This window comes from Melospiza georgiana, chromosome 27, assembly GCF_028018845.1.
Source record: "Melospiza georgiana isolate bMelGeo1 chromosome 27, bMelGeo1.pri, whole genome shotgun sequence".
NCBI lineage: Eukaryota > Metazoa > Chordata > Aves > Passeriformes > Passerellidae > Melospiza > Melospiza georgiana.
Window position 1 is genome coordinate 6,994,361 of NC_080456.1, and position 22,102 is coordinate 7,016,462.

General features: G+C 44.2%; 2 protein-coding genes across 3 annotated transcripts; both read left to right on the plus strand.

Annotated features, from left to right (window-relative positions):
* The first annotated feature begins 1,402 nt into the window (after positions 1 to 1,402).
* Positions 1,403 to 11,623, plus strand: VPS11 (VPS11 core subunit of CORVET and HOPS complexes). Its single transcript, XM_058041314.1, has 16 exons — positions 1,403 to 1,573; positions 1,917 to 2,065; positions 2,257 to 2,392; positions 3,437 to 3,600; positions 3,701 to 3,948; positions 4,349 to 4,550; positions 4,825 to 4,976; positions 5,929 to 6,115; positions 6,516 to 6,659; positions 7,140 to 7,328; positions 8,242 to 8,403; positions 8,877 to 9,016; positions 9,327 to 9,529; positions 10,122 to 10,293; positions 10,408 to 10,630; positions 11,349 to 11,623. The coding sequence occupies exons 1-16, from the start codon at positions 1,420 to 1,422 to the stop codon at positions 11,511 to 11,513; spliced, it is 2,790 nt and encodes a 929-aa protein (XP_057897297.1). The 5' UTR covers positions 1,403 to 1,419; the 3' UTR covers positions 11,514 to 11,623.
* Positions 11,624 to 11,824: 201 nt separating this feature from the next.
* On the plus strand, positions 11,825 to 21,590 carry HMBS (hydroxymethylbilane synthase). Of its 2 annotated transcripts, XM_058041270.1 has the most exons (13): positions 11,825 to 11,976; positions 13,542 to 13,614; positions 14,278 to 14,327; positions 14,421 to 14,476; positions 15,593 to 15,670; positions 15,975 to 16,052; positions 17,516 to 17,591; positions 18,280 to 18,393; positions 18,920 to 18,958; positions 19,827 to 19,946; positions 20,176 to 20,229; positions 20,834 to 20,920; positions 21,133 to 21,590. In XM_058041270.1, the coding sequence occupies exons 1-13, from the start codon at positions 11,830 to 11,832 to the stop codon at positions 21,304 to 21,306; spliced, it is 1,146 nt and encodes a 381-aa protein (XP_057897253.1). In that variant the 5' UTR covers positions 11,825 to 11,829; the 3' UTR covers positions 21,307 to 21,590. The 2 variants fall into 2 exon arrangements, with proteins under 2 accessions (XP_057897253.1, XP_057897254.1); XM_058041271.1 differs by lacking the exon at positions 15,975 to 16,052.
* The last annotated feature ends 512 nt before the right edge of the window (positions 21,591 to 22,102 follow it).

A 22,102-nucleotide genomic window follows, 5' to 3' on the forward strand; every position in this document is an offset into this window, starting at 1 on the left:
ATTTAACTGCTGAGTGGAAAACATGCTGGTGTCCTTATAGAGACTCATGGTCTGCATTGGATGCAACAACCTTTGGAGAGAAGCCTCAAGAAAAGGAGGCTCACAATGAAATGAGCTATGTCCACGAGAGGACATCCTTTTTCTGCACAGACCCTCCACATGGCAGCTGTTTTTTCCAGGGTTGAATGCTCCACAGTCTTGTCTCCTCAAGACTAGAAGACTCCGCATGGCATCTGGTTGCAGTGCCAAGTTAGCTGCTTCTTTGACAATGAGAATTTCTGCAAGGGACCAGAGGACCACTGCAGATCCTGCTGGGGCTGTGTCCTCATGTCTTTCATTGAGTCATCCTGACTTCTGCCTTGCTGGCTGTTTGTGCTGCAGAAGACATTGTGTGTGCTGTGGTTCTGGTGGTTGGAAAGAGTCTTTTAAAGATGCTTTAAAAATCACCAGCAAAGGAGTTGGCAAAAGCAGGTTTAATGTAAAAGTGAAAGCAGGGCAAAGTTCAAAGCACACAGGGTAAAAGCAGGCTACACCCAATCTAAAACCAAAATCACCCCAAAATTATCTGCATGGATGCTGGGGGAGAAGGGCCAGAAAAGTAAGGATAGGAATGGATAAGTGGGAAGTTGAGTCAACTTCCCCCCTGCTCAGCTAGGCCCTGGACTTCACCAGTGGTTTATGCATAAAGGTTTACCAGCAAACCTAACAGCACTTAATTGATAGCTTAAGTTAAACAATTTAACAAAAGATTCGTACGGAATTTACCATAATGGTAACTAAGTATTTCAGATTGCAAACAAGGTCCCACTTTGAGCAGTGCCTGGGGCACTGGAGCAGTAAATACACACAGTTGCAATGAAATGAAATACTGCGTAAGTACATAAATGCCGAATGTGTTCTGATTTGCTGGGATTACATTACACATGTATTCAGCTAACTTACACATGTATTCAAAGGTATAGCTTTATTTTTAATATATTTACTGTATTGCTTTTGTTAAGCCAAGAAGTTTAATCTGTGATAACACAGATAATTAATCATATTGCTGAGCTCACAGCAAATATCCAGATTTCATTAGTTTTTGTCCACATTTAAAGGTCAAGCCTTTTTGTATATACTATTAATTGTATAAACAGTTATTTTGTATATACTATTATTTATTTCCCGTTGGAGAGAGGCAAATTGTAAAGATTATATATTCTATACTGTAATGCAAAAATATTACTGTAAAATGACTCATTTAAGGTTTCTGACACCGTTCTGACTTTTAAATTCCTCTGGGATTTTTTTCCAGTATGTATGTCCAAAATTCAGTCTTTAAAATGTCTTGGCACGGCAGCTGCCCCGCCCGCGCGTGCGCCACCCGAGGGGCGGAGACTCAGGTCACGTGAGGGGCGGGCGCGCGGGGCCGGCCCCAACATGGCTGCCTACCTGCAGTGGCGCCGGTTCGTCTTTTTCGACAGAGAGACGGTGAGGGAGCCCTCGGGGCCGGATGGAGCCGGTGCGAAGCCTTTCGCGCTGCCCCCGGGCATCGCGGTCTGCGACTCGGGCCGGGGAAGCCTCGTGTTCGGAGATATCCTTTGCGGGGCCGAGGCTGTGGCCTGCGCGGCGCTCGGTGTAGCCGAGGCTGCGTGGCAGGCGAGTCCTGGGCGCTGTCTACCGCGGGCCGGAGGGTGCTCCGGCCTTGGGAATGCGGCAGCTTTCCGCTGTCGGCTGTGCTTTGTTTAAACAAAAACCCCAAAGCGCCGCTGGATGTGTTGGTGCTCCGGGGTTGCTCTGCAGAAGTATTTGCTGTAACTCTACCAGGAGTCCGCAAAAGGCATGCAGATTCTTGTACGATTGGAGGTGTGGGGCTTTCTTTTTTTTTTTTTTTTTTTTTTTTTTTGGTCCCCTTATATGCCTTAACTGTGATCTAAATATGGAAGGTCAGATTTGGTTTTTGCCTCGCTCCCTTCAACTCAGCAGTTTCCAAGCTTACAAGCTAAGGGTGACACATCTGTACCAGCTGAAGCAGCACAGTATCCTGGTTTCTATTGGTGAGGATGAGGAGGGTATAAATCCTTTGGTAAGTTAAATGACGAAGAGAGGAAATCGCATTTGTAATACGGTTCTTTCTTAAAGACTATTGTGATCATCTCAGTAGCCCTTTCTCACCCTGAGTAGCTTCTTCATTCTGGGTCCTATAACGTTTTGATGCCAGGTCATGGCCTACTAACACCCCATGTTTTGCTTATGCCAGATCATCGTTGTTTGTAGGTGAAAGTCTGGAACCTGGAGAAACGAGATGGTGGTAACCCTCTTTGCACACGAATTTTTCCAGCAATACCAGGTAACAAGCCCACGGTTGTATCCTGCCTAACTGTCCACGAGAATCTTAATTTCATGGCTATCGGTAAGTAAAGCTGAACTATAATAGCTTAGGGAAAATATTACAGTCCTTACTGAGAGGTAGTGAGCATGAATAGAAAATACAAAAACCACCATAGAAGATCCTGATGATCTTTTTTCTCACTCCATTGTTACATTATCCTCACAGAGATACTGTGTATCTTGTGCTACCCTAGAGCTCAAGAGCTAAATGCATAAATTTAGCCTAAGTGTATATTTTAAACTAATAACTTTGATACTTAGAAGCATGTGTTTTTAGTTGATGTCCTCTTTTCCCTGCCAGTTGGTAAGGCTACGTATTTATTGAACTTAGTACTAAATTTAGCTTCTGTTGGTACAGGAAAAAATGCAAGTCTTGTGATACCTAATGTTACAGAGATACTTTTTCAAGCTTGTTATACAAACCTTTTTTCAAAGAAAAAAAGCAAATTTCCCTTTTTGGATTTGACTGTTCCTTGCTAAGGTTTCTTGCTTAACTCTTCTGACAGAATAACAGCAGTAATGTTGTGAGATTACAAGTGCTCTCAGCTGACTTGGTCCCTACAGTGAAATCAAAAAAGCTTTCCCTGTGTGTACGGTGGCTTTCAAGCCTGGAAAAACTTACAAGACTGGGGCTGTTGGCAAGCGATGAAAACTGTGTGTTTTACTCTAGAAAAATCTCCCTCTGGTCCTTTTTACAGTGTGTAGGATATTTTGAATAAGCAAGGAACTTGAAATTATAGCTGTAGTTGCAGTATGGGAAGGCCATTTGTAAAACAAAATACAGACAAACAAAATTAATCTGCATGTGAAGTTTATGTGTGGAAAGCAAGTTAACCCTTGCTGATCAGTGCTATCCTATGTGCAGTTGTGTGGCAGCTCTGAACTGTAACTGGAGCAGTGGGAAGTGATTTGGCAAAGACTGACTTGACATGAGAACCTGTGGCAATTCCATTGCTTTATACCATGCTAGTGAGCATGGTGTTGTTGCTGACTGAAGCTTCCCTAACTTATGCTGGATAAAATTTCAGGTGTGTTGTATAATAGTTTAGTCTGTCTGCTTCACCAGGTTTTGCAGATGGGAGTGTTGTACTTACTAAAGGAGACATCACTCGAGATCGTCATAGTAAGACCCAGATCCTACATGAAGGCAGTTACCCCGTTACCGGCCTCGCTTTTCGACAGTCTGGCAAAACAACACATCTGTTTGTGGTGACCACAGAGAATATCCAGGTGAGAAGCTAGTTGAAAAAATGTTATTCTGACTGGCAAATTCTCTTGGTTTCAGAGTCTAGTTCAGAGTGATCTCCAAACCCTCGAGTTTCCTCTGTAGTCTTATATGCTTTCAGTGAAAGACTATCCTCACCTGGAGCTGGACACTCATGGTTGTGGATTGCGCTGTTCATCTCTCAGTGACCCCTCCCAGGATCTCCAGTTCATTGTGGCAGGAAATGAATGTGTGTACCTTTACCAACCAGACGAACGTGGCCCCTGCTTTGCCTTCGAGGGACAAAAGCTGATTGTTCACTGGTATCGGGGGTACCTCATCATTGTCTCCAAGGACCGAAAGACTTCCCCAAAGTAGGGCTCCTTGAAACAGATAAGTTCTTTTTGCTCATGCAGCTTCATGCTTTTTCTCCTTCTCCTTCTTCCCTGTGAAGCTTTGCTCTTGGGGGCAGATTGCCACTCTGTTGGATGTTGAGGTTCATCCTGACCCATATATTGATTAATTTCCATTATGAGAGTAGCACAGTTAAATGTGCTGAATGAGGGGAATTTTTTCCAGTCCTATGAATTTCTCAGTGTAACAGGATGATGGAATTTGTGTATAAATACATGGTGGTTTCCCTCAGGATCCACTTAGTTTAATTGCTCTAATGAACTCTGTTTGTCTTGCTTTCTATACATCCCTAGTTTGAAAAGGTATCAAGATTTCAGGTTATGTTCTTCTTTTTTTCTAAAAGTTTATTCCGCTCTCCAGGTCAGAATTTGCTGGGAATGAGGCACAGAATTCAGACAAACAAGTCCTGAATATCTATGACTTGTGCAACAAATTCATTGCATACAGCTCAATCTTTGATGACATAGTGGATGTCTTGGCAGAGTGGGGATCTCTCTATGTACTGACCAGAGATGGGAAGATCCATGTACTTCAGGAGAAGGATACACAAACCAAACTCGAGGCATGTAAATTTGTTTTCTTGTTAGTCTCTGCCTTATGTCTGTAAGATTGTACTGGCTCTGTAGACTGAAAAATTGAACCATTCAGGTAAGTGAATTACATAACAAGTGACCGAATAGCTTTTCAGTATAGCCAGTGTTATAACACAATTGGTATGTAAAGGCCCAAGCGCACGTATGCACTAAGATGAAGAAACAACTTGTTTTCCACGTGTGTTTGAACTTGTTTGATGGGGTGGTATTTCTCTTGTACTGCTCTTACCATGTATTTAACAGATGCTGTTCAGAAAGAACTTATTTGAAATGGCCATTAACCTGGCCAAGAGCCACCACTTGGACAGCGATGGTTTGTCAGAGATTTTCCGTCAGTATGGTGATCATCTCTATAACAAGGGAAACCATGATGGAGCCATTCAGCAGTATATTCGGTAGGTGGGGATCCTATGGAGCTGTGATGTTGTAGTACGGGTAGCAGCATCATAGGCCTTGATTTCTGTTTCAGCACAGGAATTAAAACAGTCCAAAACAAAAAAAAGTATGACTTGAGGAGAAAATTCTACCCATACAGAGAAAGATGTCAGTGAGACTAAAAGTCTTTGAACAAGTTGCTTGAAAATCTCTTTGTACAACTTAGGATAAAGTTCTTCCCTTTGATCATATTTTAACATGAATAATGTAGGCCTACTGGGATGGAGTGGGGCCTAGTGGGGCCTATCATTATAAAGAAGGGATCACTGTGCAAGATAGATGATGGAATTTGACCATTTTTGGCAGTCTTCTTGGAAAGTACTCAAATAGTTTAATGTCAGTTTTAAAACATCTTGGGTTTTTTAAAACTAGAACTCAGAGCAGCCTTGTTTTGGGGCTTACTGAAAACTTAATGTTCAGTTTTTAAAATGCCACAAAGTGGTAAATTATTGTAGAGCTGATGCTCCGGGGTCCCTGACATCCAGTGAGAGTCAGCACATCTTTTTACCTTGACTTGCTTTAACTGTCACAGTAACTGTGACTAAACTGCTCTATGTTTAGAGCATGAGCATTTAAAGCTGACTTTGAGTTATGTGACTGAAATGAAGGAAAATGTAGCTTTTGTTCCAGTTTGCTGTGCTCAGAGCCTAATCTGTCTTCTCACTGCCACCTTTAAGGGAAGATTAACTCCTTGTATGCTGTCATGGTTGTCCCGATCAAGGCCTTTGTATCAGTGTGTGTGCAGTTGGGTGGTCTTACACCATAACTAGTTGTTGCTTCTGATGCATAGCTGAGTAGTCCCAAGAGGGTTAGTACCTGCTGAAGTTAAGGTTTCTCTGTGTTCTGTTGTTAATTTCTCCATTTATTTTGATTTCATGAGTATACAATATCTTGTAACTCTTCCCCTCACAGAACTATAGGGAAGCTAGAACCATCTTATGTTATTCGGAAATTCCTGGATGCTCAGCGTATCCACAACCTTACTGCTTATCTACAGATGCTCCATCTGCAGTCCCTGGCCAATGCAGACCACACTACACTTCTGCTGAATTGCTATACCAAACTCAAAGACAGCTCCAAACTGGAAGAGTTCATTAAGGTATTGGGTAGACATGGAATCATGCTACATTTTTATGTCATCATAATAATTAAAAAGGAGTTGTGGTGAAATTGTAAATTTCCTCCTCTGTGACTGTTAAGAGAGAGAATAATGAATTTACCACTCAGTACCCTGGTCTTTGCTCCTTTATTTCCAAGCTCTTGCTTACTTTCTCAGTTTGGTTGGTTTGCCATCTGCCTTCTGTCAGTGCAACTGGCAAGCAAATGAGAAGTGGTTAAACTCCTTCCTTTCTGCATGGGGGATTTTTCTCTTGCATGAGAGGTACAATCTCTTGCATGATTGTCCCTGCTCATGTTTTCCTCCTCTGACATAAATGATTACTGCTTCTGGACTGTTAGAATTTTTCTGAGGGACCATCTCTTTGCTTTTGTTCTTGGAGACGAGTGAGAGTGAGGTCCACTTTGATGTGGAAACGGCTATCAAGGTACTTCGCCAAGCTGGCTACTATTCCCATGCTGTGTACCTGGCAGAGAAGCATGAGCATCATGAATGGTACCTCAAAATCCAGTTAGAGGACATCAAGGTGAGGAGACATAACTGCGCATGTGTTCTTACTGGGGAGAATACCAATTCCCTAGCCTCCTCTTTAGTGAGAATATAATTTCACTGACCTCTTTGCTGAGGATAACACGCTGATGAGAACAGCAGCAACAATACTTGTTGCTGTTGGTGTGTTGCCTTTCTGCTTTTGCTTGTGTGTTAGACTAGATGGGGAAATCAGAAGACCTTGTTTTCTTTCTAATGTGGCTTTTTACAGTGCCCTTTAAGAAGAGAACTGTAAGAAGAGTACTTAGTTGGGGATTCATCTAAATGTTTCCCCCAGGCTGTATCCAGTCTTTCTCCCTGAGGAGGAAAATGAGCAGGAATGGTGAACTAGGTGATAATTCAGAGCAAATGGGATTTGTGGCATACTCACAGCATGTCTTCAATGCTTTCTGTCCTAAGATCAAAGTAGAGAGCAGAGGCCAGTGTCCTGTGATTGTTTTGTTGTCTGTCTTCACAGAACTACCAAGAGGCTTTGCACTACATTGGAAAACTGCCCTTTGAACAGGCAGAGAGTAACATGAAGCGATATGGTAAAATCCTGATGCACCATGTTCCTAAGAAGACCACTGAATTGCTGAAGATCCTTTGCACTGATTACCGTCCCTCGGGAGGTAATGAAGGCCCTGGGATGCTAGAAGGAAAAAAGGTAGGGTTTGTGTTGACTGAGAGTTGTTGCTCTCCAGTAGTAACTTTGCAGTGAGTGCTTCTGCATACCTTGTGTTGCCATCCTGATGTTTTAAGTATAATTATACTTAATAAACTCTGAAGAATTATAACTTAATAATAACTTAATAAACTCTGAGAATTATAACTTAATAAACTCTGCTCAGATGAGACCCCACCCGGAATATTGTGTCTAGCTCTGGAACCCTTAGCACAGAAGAGACATGGACCTTTTGGAGTGGGTCCAGAGGAGGGCTATAAAAATGGTCAGAGGGATGGAACACACCTGCTCTGAAGAAAGGCTGAGTGAGCTGGGGTTGCCCAGTCTGGATAAGGGAAGGCTTCAGGGAGACCTCATTGCAGCCTTTCAGTACTCAATTTATAGGAAAGATGAGGACAAACTTTTTTACAGGGCCTGTTCTGATGCTACGAGAGGTAATAATTTTAAAGTAAAAGAGAGCAGATTTAGACTAGATAGTAGGAAGGAATTTTTTATAAAGAGGTTGGTGAAACAGGTTGCCCAGAGAATTGGTAGATGGCCCCATCCCTGGAAACACTCAGATCAGGTTGGATGTGGACCTGAGCAACTTGGTGAAATGGAAGATGTCTCAGCTCTTTGCAGGGGTATTGGACTAGATGACCTTTAAAGTTCCCTTCACACTGAAACTATTCAATGATTGCATGAGAAGCCCCATTCTGATGTACTGGTAGTCCTAGAGGCAGAGGACCTCTTAAAGTTATTGCTCAGGATTGATCCTTGGTGTTGTCAGCATCCTGTATTGTGCTGTATCTGTCCTGTCTGAGACTCTGGAAACAAACATTTCTCATGGAAGGAAGGAAGCACCAGTGTGGCTTAGACTGATGTGGGTGCTTGTCTTTTTCTGACTGTTTTACAGGCTAATTCAGAGGAGTTCATCCCAGTCTTTGCAAACAATTCCCGAGAACTGAAAGCTTTTCTGGAGCACATGACTGAGGTGCAGGCTGACTCTCCACAGGGTGTCTATGACACTTTACTGGAACTTCGACTGCAGAACTGGGCACATGAGCAAGATGAGCAGGTTTGAGCTCCCTCCAGCATTGTGTTTTGAGGGGAAAGATTTGGTGTCTGTGAGTCATATTTGCATTCCTGCAATGCCCTTTCCAGCTGGGCATTGACAACATGAGGCAATACATATGCTGTGCTGGACAAATAGCACAGAAATGGGAAAGCAGCCTTGTATCTGGGAGACTATTCCCTTCAGGACGGCTGAACTTGTTTTGTTTGTATGTCATTTAAGGACAGATTCCAGACAATACAGCCTCTAAGCAGCTGGCTTGCCCACAAAAGTATCTTTACTTGCTTGCCTGGATCTGTGAGGATGTTGGCTGTTTGGGCAAAGAAAATCATGTCCTGCTTGCTTAAAAGGTTTAAAGAGCAAGTGCCAAAACTGACCTGCATGAAAGAGCTCCAAATTGTCAGGTCATAGTGCAAAATAGTGTGTATGTGGGTGTGCCTGGGTTCCTCTTCTTGACCTCTCCCCCTTCTTTGTAGATCAAGGAGAAGTTGCACAATGAAGCCCTCACCCTCCTGAAGAGCGGAAGGTTCAAAACAGTCTTTGATAAGGCCTTGGTCTTATGTCAGATGCACAATTTCAAGGATGGTGTTCTCTACCTCTATGAGCAAGGCAAACTGTGAGTGTTACTCTTGTCTTTAGAGTCTTGTCCTTCCCCTCTTGCCCCCACTGCAGCGATTTCTGAACCATAAATGTCTGTACCATTAATGGTAGTGACCTCTTTAGCATCTCAAGATGGGCATGGTAGATGATTACTCTGCAGAAATACCTCACTGTTGAAGCAAGGCAGTTACATTGAGTGAAAAAAAGACTTGTCTTTGGCTTCTGTGTGAGTCTGGGGATTGCGTGGCTGGATGAAAAGCTGAGGTCCCTGTAAAACCTCAAAGGGCAAGATGGATTGTTGCAGCTGATGAGTCTTTCTCCCATAGTTTCCAACAGATCATGCACTACCACATGCAGAATGAGCAGTACAAGAAGGTGATTGAGGTGTGCGAGTTGTATGGCGACCAAGAGGCTTGTCTCTGGGAACAGGCTCTTAGCTACTTTGCACGGAAGGAGGAGAACTGCAAAGAGTATATTGCTGCAGTGCTGAAACACATAGAGAACAAGAATCTTATGCCTCCGCTGCTTGGTAATGACATATGACATTCAACCCTCAGCCTCCTCTGCCATATAACCCCAACCCAAGCAAAAACCAGAAAAACAAACCACGAAAGACTCCAAACCAGACTTGTTTGTAGTGCTTTCTGTAGATCAGACATTAGAAGAATCAATTAAATTGGAGCCTACCATTTGAAGTAATAAGCTCCATAGGGAAAAACAATGTCAGTCACAGCTCCTTAGTTAGGGAGAAAGATCTACAGTGTCAGTGAGATGTCTCATACATGATTTCTGTCTGTCAGTGTGGGGCAGTGCAGGGTGTGCACCTGTTGAGTGCAGGGTGTGCTCCTGTTGAGCCTTGGTGGAGAACTAAAATCCAATCCACTACTATATCCTTCCTTTGTCCCTTTTGGTCTGAGTTATCCCGACATGCTCCCAGTCACCCATTTCTGGAAGAGATCAAATTGAAAGAGAATCTTTAAGTGAGCTCTTCCAATTCCATGAGAATGCCAGCTGTCTTTGCCTGTAAGTGGCCTGTCCCAGGAAAGCAGTCTGCCCTGGCAGTACAAGCATAGCTGCAGTTTTTGTGCTTGTGTTTAAACTAACATCTCAGTTGCTCTCAGTTGTGCAGACGCTGGCTCATAACTCCACAGCCACCCTGTCTGTGATTAAGGATTATCTTGTCAACAAGCTGCAGAAGCAAAGCCGCCAGATAGAGCAGGATGAGCAGAGAATTCAGAAATACCGAGAAGAAACTATGAGGATCCGTCTGGAAATTGAAGAGCTAAAAGCAAGGTGCAGGAATGTGTGCTGTCTTGTCTAGTCCTATTCAAGGACAGAACTGCTGTTTTCTTTTAGTAAGGTGAAGTGTAGTTTGTCTTTCTCACACTTCTCCATCTTGTCACTCAGTCCCAAGATTTTTCAGAAGACCAAGTGTAGCATTTGCACCAGTGCATTGGAGCTCCCTTCAGTCCACTTCCTGTGCGGTCATTCCTTTCACCAGCACTGCTTTGAAAGCTACTCTGAGAGTGATTCAGAATGTCCTACTTGCATGCCAGAAAATCGCAAAGTGATGGACATGATCCGAGCCCAGGAGCAGAAGAGAGATCTGCATGACCAGTTTCAGCATCAGGTAGGCTAACTTATATTGTCTATCTTACCAAGTTGAAATAAATAGAGTTTAGATTCATTTATGGACCTGTAAATGGAGGCTGGTAGAGACAGGTAAGGCTTGAGAGTATTTTGTAAACAAGGTTATGTTAACTGGATAATGAGGCATTAGACCCTAGGGTGACTGCATTGTGTAAAGGGCACAAAGAGTCATTGTTGGCTCTGTGAAGGTGAAAGAGAGAATCTGTCCTCACCTGACCCTCGAGACCTATTGGTCAGTGTGACAGCTGGTCAACAAGTTGTATAGAACTAATTAGGGAGAAAGAAAGAAAGAAGAACAGTGTGAATTGGAATGGGGACAGCACCAAACTGTGGCATCTACCTTGTGTTCCCCAAGGATTAATTAAGTGTTGAGTGTAAGAATGGGACATTAGCTGGAAAATGTTAACACACGTGGGAGCTAGAGCAGTTGAGGCACTCACCTTCCTGCTTAATTCAGTTGCTTATTACCTCGGTGCATGGCTCAGAAGTGGCACTGAAACAGGAGCTGGAATGGCCAGCATCAGAAAATCTAGCAGGTTCTTGTGCTACACCCAGCCCTTGCATGGACTGAGCAAAGAGCTGCCCTGTCCAACAGTCCACTAAATCAGAGGCTTCTAAATGCAGAGGGAGAAAGGAAGGAGGCTAGAAGCAAGATGCTCTGAAGGCTTTTGCTGATGCTGCTGCTTTCTGTCTGGCAGCTCAAGTGTTCAAATGATGGCTTCTCAGTCGTTGCTGACTACTTTGGTCGCGGCGTCTTCAATAAGCTCACCCTGATCACGGACTTGCCCTCGGGAAAGACTGCTACAACGATCGAGGCTGGCCTGCAGCGGGAGCTGCTTATCCACACCAAGCGCAGTACCTGACTCCAGGCCCTGTCCGCACGCCCTCTCGTGTTGTACGGGGTCCCCCCTGTGTCCTCGGGCCCCTGTATTTGGCTTCCCCCCTTGGCTCCCAATAAAGCAGCGTGGCCGGACAGTGCCGCAGCGCGGCCCTCAGTGACCGGCCCGGCCGGGCGGCGCTCCGGGCGCGCGGGGAGAGGGGCGGGGCCTCTGGGCGGGCGGGGGCGGGGCCTCTGGGCGGGCGGGGGCGGGGCTGTTCACGTGGTAGGGCTGCGGGGGCGAGGCCACCGGTCACGTGGGGGGAGGGGGCGGGGCTGCGCGGCGCCGAGGGCCGGAGGTCATGGCGGAGCCAGGGGCGGCCGCCTTGGGCCTGGGGCGAGCGGAGTCTGGCGGGGGGGCCGACGGAGCGGGCGCCGGCGCGTTGCTGCCGCGGGAAGAGAACGGCGTGGATGGTAGAGCGATCCGCGTGGGCACCCGCCGGAGCCAGGTAGGCAGCGGCAGGATTGCGGTGCGGGGAGTGCCCGCCGCCGGGGCGCCCTGCGGGCGTCGCGGGGTCTGCGTGCTTCTCGGGGCTGAGGAGCAGCCTCAGCTTCCTGAGTTCGCGTGTTTCCACTCCTGCTGTGGAATTCCGGGAAGAAGTTTGGAAAGCCCTTCCTTCCGAACTTAGAGACGATCAGCTCTGTTAGCACTGTCGTGGTGCACAGGCCGGGGGCGACGGCGCGGGTCTCTCCCGGATCTGGCTGGGACCAACTTGCAAAGTCTGTGCAGCTCTTGTAGGGAAAACACCCCAATAACTGATGCTTGCAGCCCGCTCAAAGGCCAGGGAAGGGACGTGTCCAGAGATAGAGAAGGTATCTGTTGCCAGCGGGCTACAGTAGGGAGGAGCAGCCTCGCAAAGAGATAAGCGACCCTCAGGCCTTTGCACTGAGATAATCTCGTTCCTTTTGGTAGCACGTTCTAGGAAGAATTCTGTGCTGTCACAAAGGCATTTTACGTAGACATCAGGACAAGAGAGATAGCCGTATATATATACTATCTCGTGTAATAACCTGAGGCTTTTGGGGCACTTTACAAAGGGAAGCAGCTACACACATTCATTGCACTTGTAGGGAACTGCAGTCCTGAGAAGGACGTTAATGACCACAGGGTCTTGAGCACTTCGGTGGGAGAAAAGCTGAAACTCATCTGTAGTTGATTGAGTCAGCTGCCGCTTGCATGTGCAGAAACATGATACACTAATGATTGTATTTTACTTGCTCCTGGTTTTCTTGTGCAATGGAATGTTCTTCATGCAGTTTACTGCTTTGAGATTTGTTTCTTGCTGTACATGATGATGTAAGCTGTTAATTTTGTGTGTGTGTGTGTGTGTGTTTGTAGAAACTCTAACTAGGTCTTTGTTCTTATAGAGGATAAGTAACTTATATTTGACACTAACTGTGGATTTTTCCGCCAGCTCAGTGAAATCCTACTGGCTTCTCCCAAAGCTTGCAGTATTGGTAAAATTCATACTCTTAGAGAAAGCGGGAGGCTTTAACCCTAACCTCAACCACAGTCCAGTGTGCAATATGACTTGTTCTCTCATTGCGGAGCAACAGAATAATGGTTTTGTATACATTTTCTGCCCACCTGTTGATGAGCGGTCATCATTTAGCAGTTGTGTTCCACACAGGTGAAACCAAGAAGTGAAAGCATGAGAATTGTGATCTGTAAGTTTCTGTTGTAATCACTCTCACTAACTCGATACATTTATTGCAGTGTTTCATCAGTGGTTGCACCACAGTAATGCTGGAGATGGGGAGATGTTGTTGTGGCACTGTAGTCAATAAAATAAGTTCTTCAGTGAAGTGTTCTGGTCATGATAGGAGTTCACACAGTTCAAGGAGTTTGTACCTATGAGCGATTTAACTTGAGGCAACCTATTTCTAATGCTTTTGATTTAGAGAGAATGCACTGGTCATGCATGCCTGGCTGTGGGAGAGTGGCAAAACCTCCTTAGCTACTGTATGGACAATGTGCTCTTTCTTTAGGACTTTGTTTTCTGCTTCCTTGTAGCTGGCCCGGATTCAGACAGATAGTGTAGTTACGATGCTCCGTGAGCTATACCCTGACCTCCACTTTGAGATTGGTAAGTTTTTTTTTGGATGTTGCCCTGTGGTAGATGGCAAGGAGCAGGAGCCAGCGGGTTATCTTTGTGTGCAAGAGTCAGGAGGAGGAGGTCTGTCTAAATTTATCTGAGAGTGCCATCTGAATTCAGTTCAGTTGTGTGGCTGGGCAACTGCTGCTGCTTGTTTCTTCTAGGGGAGATAGCTGGATTTCATAAGTCCTTGATGATTTAAGTGCAGAGTATGCGATGGATATGGTGTTGTGTTGCTACATTTGCAAACTTTGTATTGTTTTGGCTGCGCCCTCCTGAGCATTAGGGGCGTTTTCTGGTCTGGGGTTCAAGGCTTTCAGCAGTAATAACAGGAGCTCAGCCATGCACTGAAGGGAGCTGCATTACATGTGTTCACTGGCACTCCAGAGACAGACCATGGCAGTTTCCACTGGGTCAGCTCTTCCCCAAACCTGCCCTCTTTCACCTTGCTTCTGTTTTTGAGAACAGTGAAAGTCTCAATTTCACTTGTCTTAAGTGCAATATACTTATAGAAGTGAGCTGCTCTTGTATTGAGCTTGAGTCAGTGTTCACACTGTAGTGTGTGACTGCCCGTGGCATTCTGCATAGATATTTTCAGCCTAAGCCCAGTGCTTTTATCAAGCCTCACATTTTACCTGTACTGTCTCTGAGCAGTGGCCATGTCAACAACTGGGGACAAGATCTTGGATACAGCACTTTCCAAGGTAAAGGATTTTCCTTTATTCAAGAACTAATTGTATTTATGTTATATTGGCTGTTGCTTCTTTTGTGATTTATGTTTTCCCATTTATGTGTAGATTGGAGAGAAGAGCCTCTTCACTAAGGAGTTGGAAAATGCACTTGAAAGAAATGAGTAAGGACTTACTGTTTTGTCTTTCTCCTTAGCATTTGGTGCTCTTTGGAAATATTTGGCTTGCTGCATAGGTGATCTACTTTCCTTCAGTCCTGGTACCTCTCAGGCTGAAAAAAGTAATTCTTTGATAAGTCAAAAGGATTTTTCCCTGCCTCTTTTTCTCTCTACGCTGGGCTCAGGCCATGTATTTTGAAGTGGAGCTATTGTGTCACTTGGTCTGCCCCAGTTAGGTTTTCTTCTGTTATTTGTGTATTACATGCTGTAATACACAGGGAGGATGTGATCTCATATGATTAATACTTATGAATATATTTTTTAAAAAATACTTTTCTTACTGGTGATAATGTATTGCAAAACAGATTTATTGTCATCCTATAAATGTTAAAATTTATTAACTTATGCAAGCTAAATGGGCAGGAGAATTTGACATGGGCAAATTGTGCTGTGTTCTGTGCACCTTGTCTCTACAAAAAACCTTGCTTCTGATGCCTGAGCAAAGAGAGACTAGTGCTGGTTTCATGAGTTTGAAGTGTTGGGGGAGTTTTATTGTTATTTAATCTCTCTTTCTTTTCAATATTCTGAGGAGGGTTTCAGTGGTGCCTTAGTTAAAGCATGTTTAAAAACAAAGGTATTCTTCTGCATCTCTGCCACATAGTTACATCATACTGCATTTTCAGTGAAGTTGGTGAAAAGCTATTGGAGACTCAAGTGTTTACAATTGTGCTCGGTTCCTGTGTGACAAAACAGGTTGCCTGTAGTTTGGCTTGTTGTTACTTAAAGTTTGACACATGATGCCAAGCCACATACTGATGCATTTTGGTACAGTGTCTCTGTGTAAACATCTCCAGCGTCTTCCCCTCATTCAATTGGATTGTTTAGGTGTCTTTTGTCACTGGCTAAGGGGAAAAGAGAGACAGAGAAAGGTGAAGTAGCCTTTTAGGAGTAACACAAAAACTGTATAGTAATCCTGGCTATGGAATCCTGAAATTCTTTTCCCTTCTCCAAATTAATTCCCAGAGTAGGTTCAAACTTTTCTGTAGGTGACCTGAAGGCCACTGGTAGATCCCCACATGAGTTCCACCATCTGTTCTCTGATTACTATCATCTGATTTTTAGGGTTGACCTTGTGGTTCACTCCCTGAAGGACCTGCCAACTTCTCTTCCTCCTGGCTTTACGATCGGTGCTGTCTGCAAGTAAGTGTGGACATGAGACTTCATTCTCTTGAGAGTCTTGCATTTTATAGTGTTGGTAAAGGAGAGCAAAGGCAGTGTAGGTCCTGTGGTTGGTCTCCAAACCGGTGGAAGCTCTAGTGGAACTCTAGGGCTGCCCTAGTGTTCCTTAGCTGGCAGGTGTGCTGAAAATTCTTGCTTGTACAGTGATGATGAAGTATTTTGGAGCCAGAGGTAGTTCTTCCAGGAAATGATAGCAGAACGGTTGACCTTACCAGCCTTCCCTTAAATGATGTGTCAGGCATTCTGCACTTGCATTATTTTGCAGAAGGGAAAATCCACTTGACGCTGTTGTCTTTCATCCCAAAAACTGCGGAAAAACACTGAGCCTCCTTCCTGAAAAGAGGTGAGTGGGAGAAGAAGGGGAACACAGGTGTAAAAATAGAAGGGGTCAGTTGGTTGATATTTTCCATTGGCAAGTCAGTCAGCTCATTGCTTTATCCTGTAGTGGTTTTTACACTGCCTTTTGTGAGCATTCCACAGACATTAACTTGGACCCACTTGCTAGAAAAAGTAACACTGTCTCACAGGAGTGAGGTTCATCTCTCAAGCCACCCTTTAGTGGCAATGCTTTCTCAAGTTAGCACCTTTCTTGCCATGATCTCTCGAGTGAATTCCTGCTCCTTGGTGTTCCGCTTACTGCTAGGGAATGCATACAAGGCAGACAGGCTGTCTGGTGCAGAATTTTGGCTTTCATGGACCTGAACTGTGCTTCAGTTCTCACTCAGCCTCTTCTGATTTCTTCGTTGTTTTTGGCATCACTTTCTTGTGGTTTCTCCATTTTTAATGACCTGTCTTTCAGTAGAGATTATTGGAATCCTTTGTCTGAGACAGATAAGTGAAATTACTCAGATTAAGGTATCTATTAGAAAGATACTTTTTTATATATGAAAGTGAAAGAAATAAACTAGCCATGACACAAAGACTTGTGTTTCTGTGCATTTGGATAGCAGGAAAATCACATCTGGCTTAGGTTTCAGGTTTCCAGAAGGAAGAAGCAGAAGGGCACATACTGATTTCTTCAGTCTCATGACCAGAGACAGGACTCAAAGAAACTGCATGAAGCTGAATCAGGGGAGGTTTAGGTTGAATATTGAGAAAAGGTTCATCACCCAGAGAATGGTTCAACACTGGGACAGGTTCCTCAGGGAAGTGGTCACAGCGCCAAGCCTGACAGAGGTCACAGAGTATTTGGACAACTCTCTTGGGCACATGGTGGGATTCTTGGGGTGTGCTGCACAGGGCTAGGAGTGGGAACTCAGTGATCCTGATGGATTCCTTCCAAATCAGCATATAATATGATTCTATGAAAAGAAGTGAACAGCATATATCTCGAGAAAGAAAATGCCCACACTTGCAGTTTTCTGTGGTTTCCAGTTATATACTCAAAGGTCCTCTGCTTAATGCATTTCTCTCTTTGATGAAGTTCCTCTATTTTAGTCACTTCGTCACTTAGTTGTCTGGCTTTGTCTAGTTCATTTTGGAGCAGTGGAGTCTTTTTTCTGTGAAAAATATTGTCTTTTAATGATGTTTCATCAGTCCTTGACAGTGGCTAGGGACTGCTCATCAGAAGCATATCCTGTAAATTGCCTCCTTGGGAGTTGCTTCAGACGTGCTTTGTGCTAAACTTCACAGAGTGGTTTTCTTTCTTCTAAGGAGATACAAATCATTGACTGTTTTTTTGATCTTCATTTCAACTACAAAAAAAAAAAGGTTACCATTTGTTTCCTTGAATCTTCTGTCATATATGTGGCTGGAGGTAACTGTTAGGAGTGTTCTGGATTTCAATGAGTATATTTTTCCCTGCAGTGTGATTGGAACCAGTTCACTTCGGAGAGCAGCTCAGCTCAAGAAGAAGTTCCCTCATTTAGAATTCAGGGATATTGTATCCTTTTCTGGAAAGCCGCGGGAGCTGGGTAAAGCTGCAAACAGGAAAGTACAACTTTGTGTAAAATCCAGATTCGAGGCTGATTTGTGCGACTTGACTTCGAAGAACAAACTCCTTCTTCAAAGGCTGTTCTCCACTACCCTGTTCTGAGGGGGATGTAGCTCTGTAGCCATTCTGTCCTCTGCTTCTCATGAGGCTGTGAAGAAGCAGCCAGCCTTGATCTAGCTGGGGGTTCAGCACAGAGATGAATTGTATGTTTTGCAGTGTTTGAAAAACTGCATGATGATGCCTTCCATGTGTTTGTCACAGGCACGTGACCAAATGTTGCTGGGTTTCCAGTAACCCTGGATGCTGTTTGGACTACTCATTCTGTTAAGGGTGGCTGACCTGCTAAGAAAAGGCATTGTTACTTCAGTCCTAGGAGCAGAGTTCTTTGCAGTGCAGAAGGAGTTGGGTGCTAATAGTGTACTTCAATGGTGTACGTATCTTTGTAGAATCAGCGCTTGAATTAATATTCCATAATACTTGGCAGAATTCTATTTTAAGAAACAATTGTGCATATTTAACACTTTCAGGATGTACTGACATTCTCATTTGGAGACTGTTGGATTCTGTACAGTCTGTAAAGACTCGGTTGTAGGACTGTTTTCTGGCTGTTTCTATGCTTGCTTAATCACTTCTACAGAGAGGAAACTTAAATACCCGTTTAAAGAAGCTAGATGAGAAGGAAGACTTCAGTGCCATCATCCTGGCTGCTGCTGGGCTGAAGAGAATGGGCTGGGAAAATCGCATTGGCCAGGTGAGGTGCAGCAAAGCAGAAAATACCATTCTCTGATGAAATACCAACTGTTTGCCTTTCAGACCTTGTGATTGTCCTATCCAAGATAGGCATGCAATCTCCTGACTCCGTTGCCATGTTAGCTTTGATTTGAGGCACTTTTGGAAGGAGTGGTTGGGTTTTTTGGTTGGTTGCTCTTTTTTTCATGTGGAAATTTTTCCTGTTCAACTTTGCACGGTTCGGTAACAGTTTGTAATCTAGTTGTCTCATAGCACTTCACAGCACTTGTGTCTAGCAACGCAGCAGTGTGCAGGGTTGAGATTTTAGTGATTAGCTAATTCACAAAGTGTTCTACTTCAGTTGATGGAAAGTGCGTTATCTCACTTTTGTGGTGGAAACACTGAGGCATGGGAAGGGAGAGGTGATATTTCTTTGGTCTGACATGAAATCAGTTCATATTAGAGACAGGAATCTGGCTATCTGGCTCTTGTTTTCTATATTGTGAATAGTGCAACTTGAATTAACTCTTGATTTTACTTTCTTCCAGCTCCTAGGCCCTGAAGATTGTCTGTATGCTGTTGGACAGGTACTTTACAACTTTTGTTTCTTAAAGGGCACTGAAAGCCAGCAGCAGTATGATATGAGTAGTTAACTGTGATGAAGACTTCTCGCGTCTTGGTTGTCAGAAAAGTACTTTGATCTCTTTTCTTGGCTGTTAAACTGTTTGAGGCACAACTTGATAGGAGACTGGAAGTCTGCTCTTCTACCCAGTGTGTTAGGGGCTGGTTCCTATCAGTAATAGAAAAAACAGTAAATGGGAAAGGTAAATCCATGCGGGATTTGCACATTACTACAGCGGGGCACCACGGCAGATATGGGGCAGGTTCTGGCAGGGTCAGTATGACGCTCCATCAGGATAACTGTGCAAAGCCACTGCAGTGTCTTTGGTCTGTGATGCTCCCTCCTTTGTGCATGATGTCCTGACTCCTGCAGGGTGGAGCTGAAACACCTGTCTTGGAGCACATTCTTAGTGCTCCTGTTTTTGGGTGGGCGGACTGTTCTAGTGCATGCTGGCTGCACGGCTGAGATTATGCAGCTAGTATCAAACTTGCTAAACTGCAGCTGGTGATCTGTTAGTGATTGTAAGTGACAAATCTGCACATTCAGTCTGAAAAAGTGATTTTGATCATGCATTTGTCAAGTACCTGCAGAGTTCTAGAATGGTTTGAGGTGGCAGCATGGTCTTTTAACACTTGCCTGAATAAGTCCTGATCCTCTGTTTATAGCAGCTACTGTAGGATGACCCTGCACCCAGCGGAGTGTATCATAATTCATTTCTGTGAACATTGTTTTTCCCTTAGTGAAAAGGGTCTGAGCCTCTGAGTTCTGTTTCATGATCAATGCTGATGTATGTAGTTGAAGAATTATATTTTGTTGTGTGTTTCTTCTTCTAGGGTGCCTTAGCAGTGGAAGTTCGTGCCAAAGACCAAGAGATACTGAATATGGTATCTGCCCTACATGATGCAGACACTCTGTTGTGCTGCATTGCGGAGAGAGCCTTTATGAAGCATTTGGTAGGTCTGGCACCATTCCTCTGCCTGCAGCAGTAAATACTGATCTGCTAGTTGACTTGATGCCATAATATGGGAAATCTGTTACACTTCTCTAAAACTGCAGAGTACTTCTGAATCGAAAAGGGCCAGAAGAGTGATGGGCAGGGTTGTGTGCAGCCTAAACTTTTCAGAGGCCTCTGCTTTGAATGTGTTGGGTAGGAGCCTCAGTGTCAGCTGCTTTGTGTTTTAGGAGGGTGGATGTAGCGTCCCTGTTGCTGTCAACACCCTGCTGAAGGATGGCCAGGTGAGGAGTACATTGTATTTTTCATTGATTATTTCTGAAAAGCGCCAAGTGTGTGCATGTTTCTGTATCTTTTCCTGAAGCTAATTTCAGCAGGTAGATACCTTTTATACTATATATACTGGTATACTGTATAGCCAGTTTGGGCAGACAGTCTCCTGACTTGACCCTTCTGTATTTGTGTCCAAAGCAGGAGTACAACCATGGGTCTGGCTACTGAAGCTGTCTTTCAGAAAATTCCCTTATAATATATACCAGATTCCCCCCTCCACCCCTCTGCTTATTTCCTACTGTCCTGAGGTCTGAAAGTATTGCTTTTGACCCTACCAAACCTATTTTTATACAGTGGAATGTGATTAAGGAGGTGGGAAACTAGAAAAAAACTTCAGCCTTTTCCTTGAGAAGTCACATTTTCCCTAACAGGGATTACTTTTCTTTATATTTGTATTGTACTGCTATTCATGCTGATCCCACTGCATGACAAAAGCCCTTCCCAATGATGACGGACTTAGCTTTGTATATTGGGTGGGTTTTTTTAAAGAGGGGGTAGTTGGCTGCCTGTTTGTTTGTTAATGTGGTAATAATCCATTCTATATATTTTTCCAAGTTGTATTTGACAGGAGCAGTCTACAGCTTGGACGGATCTGATAGCCTGAAGGAGACCATGCAGACTGGTGTTAGTTATCCCCATCAGGTACATGAATCATGTGGCTTCAAAATTCAAACCTGAAGCTAAATGACAAAAACTGGGCCTTTAGAAATAGATTATATTTGGTCTGGTTTCTTGTAACCTGTAACAGGACACTGTTACTGACTCTTCAAACAGTTTTACCCTGTTTCATGGGTGTCTTAATTCCTTGCCCACTGTTCTCCTGCTGCCTTACTTTGAGGCGTTTATATTTGCAGAATGAAGACGGACCGAATGACGACGTGCAGCATGTTGGCATCACAGCCAAGAACGTTCCTGGTCGGGCCCAGGAAGCTGCAGAGAACCTGGGTGTTGAACTAGCTAGTTTACTTCTGAGCAAGGGAGCAAAGCATATCCTTAGCGTGGCAAGGCAGCTCAATGATGCCCGCTGAACCTGCGGTGTTGCCAACAGGAGTGCTACAACTCTGCAGCTACATCGTGATCCTCTGGAGGGATTTATTTCAACATTCACACCAGTCTTACCTGATGTTTGGGTGCAAAAAACCTGAAATATGAAGTTAACTTGAGTAGTTTCTGCTCTTCAGAGTTTTCACCCCTCTCCACATTTCTCTAAATTGTTAAGCATCTCCATGAAGTATTGTCAACAACTTTTGTAGCTAGAGAGCCGAAAGAAAAAATTAAAAATAAAATAAAAGCCTTTAAGTGTTCAGTTCCATTTAGGAGCAAAGTGACCATTGGGTTATAATCGGATACACAACTGTGCTGGTACTAAAATGCTGTACTGTGCTGAGTGCTTTTGGGAGGCATTATTTGGGCCTTTTCACTCACTGGATCACTGAAGGCTCCCATTAGGTTCCTGACACCATGTTCCTTATAGTAAAGTAGCAGATATGCTACATTCATCCTTGGCCTTAGTGAAGGTAAATTGAGTTATTGGGTAGATGCACCTGATACACTAGGCAATTGGCTAGTATTAGATACTATGTGTATGTATATTAGCTATACATTAGCTGGATTGGCTAGTATTAAATGAGGGGGCGGACAGCCATTTTGATTTCCCTTGTATGTTTGTGCACAAGTCATGAGAGCCAGTTAGCTAGACTTGCCGGTGAAGGGGGAGCTGGAGCAGAAGCCCGAATTCCAGATACTGTCGCTTCCTGCGCTTGGCTACTAGGTCCGCACCCTCTGAGCAGGGTTTGATTATTACAGTGCCTTGCAGAAACACTG